Source organism: Phaethon aethereus (assembly GCF_964289735.1).
Source record: "Phaethon aethereus genome assembly, chromosome: 26".
In the NCBI taxonomy this organism is placed as follows: domain Eukaryota; kingdom Metazoa; phylum Chordata; class Aves; order Phaethontiformes; family Phaethontidae; genus Phaethon; species Phaethon aethereus.
Genome location: NC_138602.1, coordinates 905,141 through 914,991, shown reverse-complemented (window position 1 = coordinate 914,991; position 9,851 = coordinate 905,141). Strand labels below are relative to the sequence as shown.

Below are 9,851 nucleotides of genomic sequence, written 5' to 3'. Positions count from 1 at the left end.
TGCCAGGAACTCGTCATTGTCCCCTACCCCGATGGCACCCAGAGGTGCCCCCGCACCCAGCACCCTCGGGGGCAGCGATGCAGCACCACTTGCCTCGTCCTGGTGGTGTGGAGCCGGGGGCCCCGCGACAGCCCCATCCCCAGCACAGGGACACCAGACGCTTGACGCCGGGGCAGGCTGGGGACCTTTACTGGGGTACAGCCGGCGGCACCCACCGCCTCGCCACGGGCGGCACCCCCCGATCCATTCCGGCGGGCGGGCGATCCATGCCGGGTCACGGCGGCAGCCGGGGCCGCCGCAGCATCCCCCCGCCTCGCGGCCGTCCCGCAAACCCCGGTGCGGATCCGCGCCCCGCGGACGGGGCTGAGGGCGCAGTGCCAACGTGGGTCCCCAAGGCCGGGCACCGGGTGGGCAGGGGACGGCCACCGCCTCAGAGGGACGTGGCCTTGCTCGGCGCCTCGCCATCGCTCTCCTCGTCGCTGCCCTTCTCAGCCGCCGGGTTGGTGCAGCCGCCGTGCTCCAGCCTGCTGGGAGGGAGGCGTCAGCGGGACATGGCCGCCCACGACCGGGCGCCCCTCACCATCACCCTCACCCCATCACCGTTGCCTTCGGCCATGCCAAGGGCACGCAGGGCCACGCACGGCACTGCCAGCATGTGGCCGTCCCCAAGGGAGAACCGAGGCCCGGACGGTGGGGCCCGCTGCTGGCCCCATGGCGCCCATCCCCTGGGTCTCCTGGAGGCCACCTGCGAGGGGGCAGAGGGGTGAGCGGTGCCCCGGATGGCCCCATCCCCACCCCGCAGCACCCTGCTCCCGGCCTGGGCGTGGCCAGGCCCTGCAGCTCCCCCGGGCCAGCACCCGCGCCCAGGCGGGTGCAGGATGCGTCCCCGCCGTGCTGGCCCACCTGCGCCTCCGCATCTGCCAGAGCCGGCTGACGAGCAGGACCACAAAGACGATGAAGAGGAAGACGACGACGGCCATGAGACCGATGAGCCAGGGCTGCAGCTCCTTGGGGCCGGTGCCTGCACAGCAGGGGACAGGGACGGGGACGGCTTTGGAGGAAGGGACAGGGCCCCCTCGTCCCATGGCACAGAGTCCCAATTGTGCCGGCACCTGGAGACCCTGGGGGACGTTGGCAGACACTCATCACTGCCCCCTCCCCGCCATCCCTTGGGTGCCCAGGAAGCCACCTCCGACACAGCCAACTCGTCCCCAGGAGAGCATGGGGTTTGCCATACATGGTGGGGGGCACTGGTGACAGCAGGCAGGTGCCCCCCAATCTTTCTGCTCTGCCCCCAAAATGGTTGCTGCTGGCACACTGGAACAGACTGGTCCTACTGGGAAGGTCGCCCAGGAGCTGCTCCGATGCCCTGAGACGGGCAGGGCCACCCCCCCCAGGGCACCCCGGGGTACAGGGGGGCCACGAGGGCACCTACCGGCCTGTCCCCCAGCGGTGGCGATGAGGAGGAGCAGGACCAGGAGCGAGAGGGGCTGCGAGGCCCTCGGCATGGTCGGGCGGACGCCGGCAGAGGGCTGGGGCGCAGCCGGATTCTGCACCCTGGCGCGGGCTCCTCTCCCACGCCGCTGCCGGGCCAAGCGCAGGCGCTGCTCTCCGCACCCGGGGCCAACGGGCGGCTTTTATTGGGCTCAAGAGGACAAGTGCCACAAGTGTCCCGGCAGCGTGGCTCCCGCAGCCCTTGGGAGGTGGCACCTGTCCCCCAGCTCAGCCACCAGCACCCTGTGGCACCCGGCGGCCACCACCCCAGGGAACGTGGCGGCAGCCCCGTGCCCAGGGCTGGCATCCACTCACCCGGGGTGGGTGAGTGGATGGAGGGACAGATGGACAGGCGGGTGGGAGGGTGGGTGGATGAAGGGACAGATGGGGGGGGGGTGGAGGGAGGGACAGACAGATGGATGGGTGGGTGGGTGTTTGGGGGGACAGATGGATGGGTAGGTGGATGGGTAGGTGGGTGGGTGGGTGGATGGATGGAAGGAAGGAAGGATGGACAGATGGGTGAGTGGAGGGACAGACACGTGCGGAGGAGTGCCCACCCTGCCTGCTCCCCCATCCCAGACTCTCCCCTCTGCCCATGGGGCACCAGACCCCTGTCCCCGCTGACAAGGCTGGGGCAGATCTGGGCCCCCGCCCTGCCACGCCGCATGGACGGGGCAGCACGGGACGGGGTGGACAGTGCCAGGCCACCCCCCGGTGCCTGCCCAGGCCCAGGCCAGCTAGGGCGCAACGGCTGGTGCTGGTGGGACCCCGTCACGTGCCCAGGGAGTGTCTGGGTACCATGAAGAGCTAAATATTAACCGTGTTATTGGCGAGACCCTGGCAGGGTGAGCTGCTCCGCTTTGCCTTGCAGCCCCCACCCACTGGGGCACGGGGTGGCCAGCAGCATCCCAGGGACGGGCCATGGGCTTCCGCAGGGCCATCCTGCCCACAGTGTTTCCCTGAGGGATGGAGAAGGTCCCTGGGGACATGGGGACAGGGACCCCACTGGAGGGATGGGGGTGGGGTTTGTCCAGCCCCAGTCTGGGCTTCAAGGCAGGGGATGCGGGTCCGTATGATGCAGCCCCCATCCCCAGTGCTCCCATCCAGACCCCAGGTGGGACTCACGAGTGCTTTGCCCCCCAAGACTGGCTTTGGGGGCACCTGTGAGTGCCACTGAGCTCTGCCCCATCGGGAGGGTCACAGCCTGGCAGCATCAGGGCAAGGAGGGGGCTGGCGGGGGCGAATCCAGCCTCCGTGTACAGCTGTCTGTCTGTCTGTCTGTCCCTCCCTGTGTGTCTGCGCATGGTTGTGCTGATGTGGGCCTCCCTGTAAGCGTGTGCGTCTGTGCTTCCATGTGCACATGTGTGCACACCTGTTTCCGTGCCCCCCACGCCCACGTGCGTCTGTGCCCACACCCCGGGGTTTTGCCCCATGCCAGGGGTTTGCACCCCAAGCACCCACCTCTACATACCCACCCATGCGCGGAGGCCGGTGCGGCTCTGCCGAGGGATGCCACTGTCCCTGGGCGAAGGTGGGGGTGTCCCAGCCCTGCCACCTCCCCGCAGCCGTGCCTGGCTACGGGCCGGGTGAGCGGGGCTGGGGCAGGCTGCTTTACTGGGAGGCAGCGATAGCAGCCCCGAGATAAGCGTGTGGGGCTGTGCCGAGGATGGTGAAGCCGTGTGTCAGCGCCGGGCAGCGTCACCCCTGCGTGGGAGTCTGGGGCCAGGGGCCGTGCTGTGACCTGATGGCCGGGCACGGCCGGGCGTCCTGGTGGCCGGGCACGGCCGGGGGTCCTGGTGGCCGGGCACGGCCGGGCGTCCTGGTGGCCACCGGGGGGGTCACCTGGCCCTAGAAAAACCTCTTCTTGTAAGAGTCGGCGAAGGAGACAGAGCTGCGTGGGGCGGCGGTGAGCAGCCCCAGCGGGACGTCCGTGCCAGGCAGGGTGCCGGCACCTTCACCCTCCGGCTGCCCTTCTGCCAACTCCCCATCCTCCTCCGGCCACTCCAGCTCCGGCACAGCTCCCGTGGCCATCGCCACTTTCTCCTCCTCCGGCTTGGGCCCGAACGCCCAGTCTGCAGAGGCAGAGACGTAGCCGTCAGCGGCACGTCCCCACCACAGCAAAGGCTCTGGGTCTGGGGGACCCCCCTTTGTCCCCCACCCAGCCCCATAAGGAGTCCCAAAGCTCAGCCCTGCTTTGGGCAGCACTCACCAGCGAAATCGTGCACCAGGTCCTTGATGAGGTGCCCCACGATGGCGTACGCCACCACCAGCACCAGCGTGGCCGCCATCACGAGGTAGAGGACGTAGCGGGGCAGGCGGATGCTGTCCAGGGCAGGGGGCTTGTAGTCCACGTACAGCACCCCCTCCTCCTCGGGGGGGGACTGCAGCAAGTGCCGCGGTCCCCATCCCCCCCTGGGGCTGGGGAGTGGGGTGCCCCCCGCCAGGGCCATTGCCAGCTCCCCCCGCACCCCAGCCCCGAGCTGCCAAAGCCTCTGCCGCGGCGGGGGGGGGCACAGGGGAGACGTGGCATCAGGGTCCGTGAGGCTCCTCTGCGCCAGCAGTGCCTGGGAGCAGCAGTGTCCCCATGCCCGGTGGCAGTGCCACTCACCCTCCGTGTCACCCGCCGCTGCCAAAGGACAGATGTCCAGGAAGGAGCTTAACCCCTGCTAATCCAGGCACAGCCTGGGGCGCGACCAGCGGGCTCCAACACGGTCCAGGGCGCCCAGAATCTGCCCCTCTGGCAGCGCCGCAGCTACTGCTGTCCCCCGGGAGTGGGAAACCACCCGCAGCTGGAGAACCCCCAAAGGCAGGGACAGGGAGGGACACCCCGAGGCTTCTGCCCCCCTCCCCCCGAGCTTGGCTAAATCCCTCGGCAGCCCCAGGATCGCCCGAGCAGATGGTGCGAAATCCCGGCAGCAGCACCCCGCCCGGGAGGACACGGTGCCCTCCGAGCCAGGAGGGGATGGGCCGAGGGGACAAGTGCCACAGCTCCACACCGGGGGGGGGGGGGGGGGTGTGTCCCACGGGGCCCTTTTGCTGCGCAAGTCCAGCCACAGCGAAGCGGCCCACGGCGAGGGGCTGTCACCTTCCCGCAGCTTCGCGTTGGCCACCGCATGCAGCACCCGGTGCCCAGCATCGCTCCCCCAGTGAGGAGCGACCCGCAGAGGGGCGCAGGGTCCAGGCACCACCTGAAGGCGATGCCCTCTGCGCTGGGACGCTGCAGAGTTTGGCCCAGAACAGCAGCAGCCTTGAAAAAAAAAACCCAAACCCTTGCCAGGGTGAGTTGGCCAGGGAAAGAGAAGGTGCCCACGGGGTTCAGTGCCAAGTCAGGGCTCAACACCCGGCCCTCCTCCATCCCGGCACACGTCCCGGCTTTGCTGCACCCAGGTTGCCCCTGGCCAGATCCTGGCCACAAAAATGCCAGTTTCATTCCAATTTGGGCTTAAAAGGTGTTTGGGGGAGCGGAGGCAAACACTGGCACAGCGGGATTTGGAAACAGCCCTGCATGGTCCCAGTGAGTCACCCATGGGAACGGCGGAGAGCAAGGGCTGGAGCAGCTGGGCGATAAGTGGGGACGAACACTGGGGAAAGGCGCCGAAGCCCACGCACCGGTAAGGTCCCGGTGCGGTGCTGGCAGCTGCCTCACACCAGTACCGTGGCAAGGGGGAAACGGCACATCCCACTGCCCTGCCCCACCGCCCACAGGAGATGGAGATGTGCTCAGAGGCACCCCAGAGCTCAGTGGTGCCAGCTGGGTCCAGCCCAGCACGCAGAGGCTCCAGAAGATGAGGGAAGAGGGGCAAGAAGCCCCGCAAGAGCTGCTGACTCTGTAACGGTGTGAAAACATCAGGTCTTTGCCTCCACTGCAGAGGCACAGAGGTTCGGTGGCCCTCGTGCTCCACGGCACACGCAAGCAACCCCATCCACAGCACTTGGGCACGCGGGTCTGACTTCCAGCAAGCATGCACAGGCGACCAAAACTGGTCATGTCTCCAGTAAAATCCCTTTCCATGTGGTCCTGAACTGGGCTCCCTGCCCCAGCTGTGTCCCCAAGCACCAGAGCCCTGGGCATGCTGAGCCAGCCACAGCAGCGGTTTTAGGGACTAAGAGGATTGAGCCCAGGAGCAACTCACAGGAAGACCTTGGCCAAGGGGAAAAGCCCCGTCAGCAGGATGCCAGTCCTCATGGTGCAGTGGAACCCCTCCAGCCACTCTGCTGGGCAGCACCGTGGGGGCTTCTGGGGCACCCAAGGGGCAACATCCACCCTCCTCCCCGGGCCCGACAAGGTTGTGGGGAGAGGGGGTTTACTCCACACCAGCAGGGACCCCACCCCATGCTCTCTCCCCCCATTACAGTTGCACTCATGACCTTAAAGGTCTTTTCCAACCTAAATGATTCTGTTCTACGGCAGCCCTGGGGCTCCCCAACAGGGCCTGACCCTGCGGCATGGGGTGCACCCTGCACCTGGGCAAGGACTAAATCACAGCTCAACTCACGCAGCAGCTCCCCTCACCAGCGCTTTATTCCCTGCCAGCCCCCCCATGCCCACGCTGGGCAGCCCGGGGGGTTTGTGTGCTGGGTGATGGCAGCAGACACCAGCCTCAGCCCTCCCAGGTCTGGTTAAACACAGGGGAAAGTCCGGGCAGGCTCTGCCTCACCCTGTAAGCCCTAATGGCAGCGCCGTTCCCTGCAGAAAGAAAAAGCGCAGCCAAATCTTCCAAGCTTTGCCACGAAACAACTCCAATCCCAGGGCAAAGGCTGCTGCAAGCACAGCCCTGGCCTGCCCCGACAGGAGAGGCCAAACCCACAGCAGCTCCTCCACCGCAGAGGCGAGGAAGGACCCAGCTCAGCACCAGCACCGAGGGCGATTTCAAGGCATCGCACCACTACAACCTATGAGAGCAAGTGCCCAAAGCCAGCCCTGAACCCTCAGCAAAGCTCAGGCAGGGAAAGTGGAGCTGTTTCACACCAAGCTGCCACAGCGGCACAAGCCCAGAGCAGCCCCGGGCCCCGCACAGCTGCGACAGGTTCCGACGTGCAGCGCAGAGCCCACCCGGTCCAAGCCCTGAGCCAGGCTGTGGGCAGGCGGTGCTGATCCTGGCAGGGAAAAAGGGGCAGATCCAGGAAACGGGGGGGGGACAAGTAGCAGCTCAGCCTGGATTTGGAAGGAGGCAGCTGTAATTGTGCCAGAGAGCAAATCCAGTTCCTCCTCCACCTCTGCCACGGCAAGGCATGGATCCATGTTGATGGAGGCGGCCATGAAAGCGCAGCCGGGGGGAGGTGGGAGGCAGCGTGCCCAGCCTGTGCCACCCCCAGCCGGGGCTCAGGCAGAGGCCTGCAGCTTGCAGAGCCCATCGGCGTACTGGAACTGAGCGCCGTTCTCGTACTCGTACATGTCCAGAGCCACCTCGCAGCTCTCCCGCACCACCCGCTCCTCGTCGTGGGCGAAGGCGCGCAGGGTCTCCAGGCAGGAGGGGCGGGCGATGGAGCCCAGGGCCTCGGCGCACTCGTGGCGCACCATGGGGCTCTCGGTGAGGCTGCGCAGCGCGGCCGTCAGCTGCGGGACGCAGGCCTCATCCTGCATCTGGCCCAGCACGTAACCGATCTCGTGGCGGAAGAGGGCGCTGCCAGAGCGCAGCCCTGTGGGGAGGAGGCGAGAGTGAGCCGCCACTGCCCCCAAACTGCGCTGGGATGTTTGGCCAGAGCCCCCCACCCAAAAGCCAGGGGAAGCTATGGGGCAAGCTGGCCCGGTGGTTAGAGCCGGCGGTTGTGGACAAAATACCTAGGGGAAGGGCTGTCCCACCCTGCCCCCTGACCCCCCACAGCTGGCGCAGCCTCCGCACCAGACACCCGCAGCCGCGCCCCGGCAGCGTAGGAACGCCCTCTCATAACGTCAGCACCCACACTCCTGGCGGAGCTGCCAGCACCCTCGCCTGTGCCAGGGAGCCCATGGGCCCTGCCCCACCAGCACGATGTGCCTGGGGCACACATGCCCTCGACTTGTCCCAGATGGCTGGAGAGCCATGTCCACTTCCCTTGGCCTAGGGCATGGGTCCAAATGGTTCCTGGGCTGTTGTATGCCCCTTCCCCACCCAGGAGACATTTGCTCTCCTCTCCAGAGCTATTCCCAAACCTCAGGATGAGGGTGGCAGCCTCTGACTTTCCAGGACGGGAGAGCAGGACCCTGACACCCCAGCGCCAGGTCCCACCAGGATACATCAGGTCAGACTGGCTGGTCCCAAGCCAACATTACAGCCTATGCCCCCTCCCACCCAGACCCATGGAGAAAGGGGGCCTGGAAGATGGTGAGAGAGCTGTAAAACACCAGAGAGCACCAAGCGCTTTGCAATGTGGCTCTCGCAAGCAAGCAGGGGGACAGCAGCTCTAGAAACAAATGCGTGAAGAGACTAAGAGGAGCCCTGCAGCTCTGGCAGCCCTGGATTTGGGAAGGGCTAATCCCGGATTAACCTGTACAGACTTACAGCGAGGAGACTGCAGACAGCCTCGCGCTGGCCCTTACCGTCTGCCAGTGCCAGCACAGCAGCCTGACCCCCCAGGTTTCGCAGAGCAAACATGGCCCTGTAACGGTCGAACAGCGTGCGTGACTCATCCCAGGAGCGTTTCGCGGAGTTTGGCAACATCCGTCTCCTCAGCAGGGGGAGCAGGATCCACGGAGAGGTAGGGGCTGGTGCCTGGCTCCTGCTTGTTCTCCTGCAGCCACTCCAGCCTCCGCACTGCCAGCTGACATGTCTCCGCCACCTGTGGTGATGGTGACATGGCCCTGGCTGCGGGATGGCACCATACAGCGCTGTGAGGGCGCCCGGGGCTTCCGAACAGTGCTGGGCACCAGCACGCAGCAGGATGCCACTCACTGTGTCACTGGCCATGGCCGGGGCTGCCCAGGAGAGACCTGCCTCACCCTCCTGGACCAGCAGCGCTGCACCAGGGAAAATGACTGCCCAAGAGCCTCACCTCAACTACAGGATCCTCCAAATAGCGTTTCAGGATATCCAGCACATTGGGATTCCCGATAGCACCCAGGGCTTCACCTGAAGGAAGGACACAGGCTTGACTCTGACCAATCCTAAATGACAGCCAGGCAAATAAACATGGCAGGAGCCAGCCTGTCCAGCAGGAAAAGGAAAGCTCAGCCAACCAGTCTGGCCAGGGGCTGTGGTGAGGTGGTTACACGCCTCAGAGTTTTCCAAGTCGTGACACCCCAGCTGGCTCAGGCCATCATGAGCTGTTTGGTATGGGGGGAAGCACCCACAAGTCCCACTTGCAGGCTAGAGCCTTCCCCTGCACCTACAGCCGCAGGGGCTGCCGTCGTACCTGCCTCGTGCCTGACCATGGGCTCCTGGCTGGTGTCCTCCAGCACCCGGATGAGCACTGGGATGGCCTCCTCATCCTGCATCTGGCCCAGGCAGTAGGCCAGCTCGTGCTTCAGCAGCACAGAGCTATCCCCAAAGGCCCGGCTGATCCAGTCCACAGCTGCGCGGCCGCCCAGGTTGCGCAGGGTGAAGAGCGCCCGGAACCGGGTGGGCAGGGGCTGGGCCGCATCCACCAGCGTCCGGCCGATGGCCTCCAACTCCTTCTCTGTCACCATGGCGCCGGGAAGGACAGGATCCGGTCGCACGCAGGTCTCCAGTGGGGATCCCTCGGTCACACCCCTGCGCACGGGGAAGGGGGTGGGGGCGGGCCCGGGGCGCCCTCAACCGCCGGCCGGTCCCTCACCTCGGGACAGGGAGGGCAGAGAGGGCCGCGGCCCGACAGCTGCCGCGAGGGAAGGGGCGCCCCGGCGCAGCAGGCGGGCCCCGGCCCTGTGCCGGTGGACGGAGCAGAACCGGACCTCGGGGCCGGGCCTGGTCCCACGGGAAGTGCCCGGACCCGGCTGGACCCCAGGACCGACACGGACCGCCCCCCTCCTGCCGCGACCCGCCAGCCCCGTACCGTTCAGCCGGAGCCGCCGGGCCGCAGGGAACGGCCCGGCCGGTCCCCGCACTCACCGCGCGCCGCCATGCTGCTCCCTCACGTGACCGCGCGGCGGCTCCTACCACCGCGCTGCCGGGTAGGGAAGGCGGGGCCGGCTCGGGCCCGCCCACGCGGGGAGCGCTACTTTCCCCTCCTGCTCGCGCCGAGTGGGAGCGGCCGGGGGAACGGCGGGGTCAGGGGCGGCGCATGCGCGGTGACGGCGGAGCGCAGGCCCAGGGCCCGGCGAGGGGCGGGGTGTATTAGCGGACCCCAGGGCCCTCCCGCGCGCCGCCTCACCCCGGTGCTGCCCCTCGCCCCGTGGCCGGCCAAGCCAGCGCGAGGGGGGGGCGAGGGGCCAGAAGCCCTGCTGAGCCATGGGGAGCCCC

At 67.3% G+C, this 9,851-nt stretch overlaps 3 protein-coding genes across 3 annotated transcripts; all 3 read right to left on the bottom strand.

The window, feature by feature from the left end:
• Positions 1 to 176: 176 nt before the first annotated feature.
• Positions 177 to 1,815, bottom strand: SMIM24 (small integral membrane protein 24). The gene is made up of 3 exons (XM_082010881.1): positions 1,436 to 1,815; positions 904 to 1,021; positions 177 to 524 (listed from the first exon to the last, which is right to left on the bottom strand). The coding sequence occupies exons 1-3, from the start codon at positions 1,506 to 1,508 to the stop codon at positions 431 to 433; spliced, it is 285 nt and encodes a 94-aa protein (XP_081867007.1). The 5' UTR covers positions 1,509 to 1,815; the 3' UTR covers positions 177 to 430.
• A 1,527-nt stretch (positions 1,816 to 3,342) lies between these two features.
• Positions 3,343 to 3,944, bottom strand: SMIM44 (small integral membrane protein 44; the record flags this gene model as incomplete). The annotated part of the gene is made up of 2 exons (XM_082010836.1): positions 3,343 to 3,566; positions 3,704 to 3,944. The coding sequence occupies 2 exons, from the start codon at positions 3,942 to 3,944 to the stop codon at positions 3,343 to 3,345; spliced, it is 465 nt and encodes a 154-aa protein (XP_081866962.1).
• A 2,742-nt stretch (positions 3,945 to 6,686) lies between these two features.
• Positions 6,687 to 9,100, bottom strand: DOHH (deoxyhypusine hydroxylase; the record flags this gene model as incomplete). Its single annotated transcript, XM_082011110.1, is given in 5 exon segments — positions 6,687 to 7,134; positions 8,015 to 8,105; positions 8,107 to 8,253; positions 8,467 to 8,543; positions 8,827 to 9,100. Coding segments are annotated over 5 exon segments (906 nt in total). The 3' UTR covers positions 6,687 to 6,817.
• Positions 9,101 to 9,851: the final 751 nt, after the last annotated feature.

Coding starts and splice junctions, on each gene's coding strand:
- SMIM24 (XM_082010881.1), bottom strand. CDS start 1,508: ATGCCGAGGGCCTCGCAGCCCCTCTCGCTCCTGGTCCTGCTCCTCCTC. Junction 1,022..1,435: donor CACCGCTGGGGGACAGGCCG/GTAGGTGCCCTC, acceptor CCTGCTGTGCAG/GCACCGGCCCCAAGGAGCTG. Junction 525..903: donor TGGCAGATGCGGAGGCGCAG/GTGGGCCAGCAC, acceptor CCCTCCCAGCAG/GCTGGAGCACGGCGGCTGCA.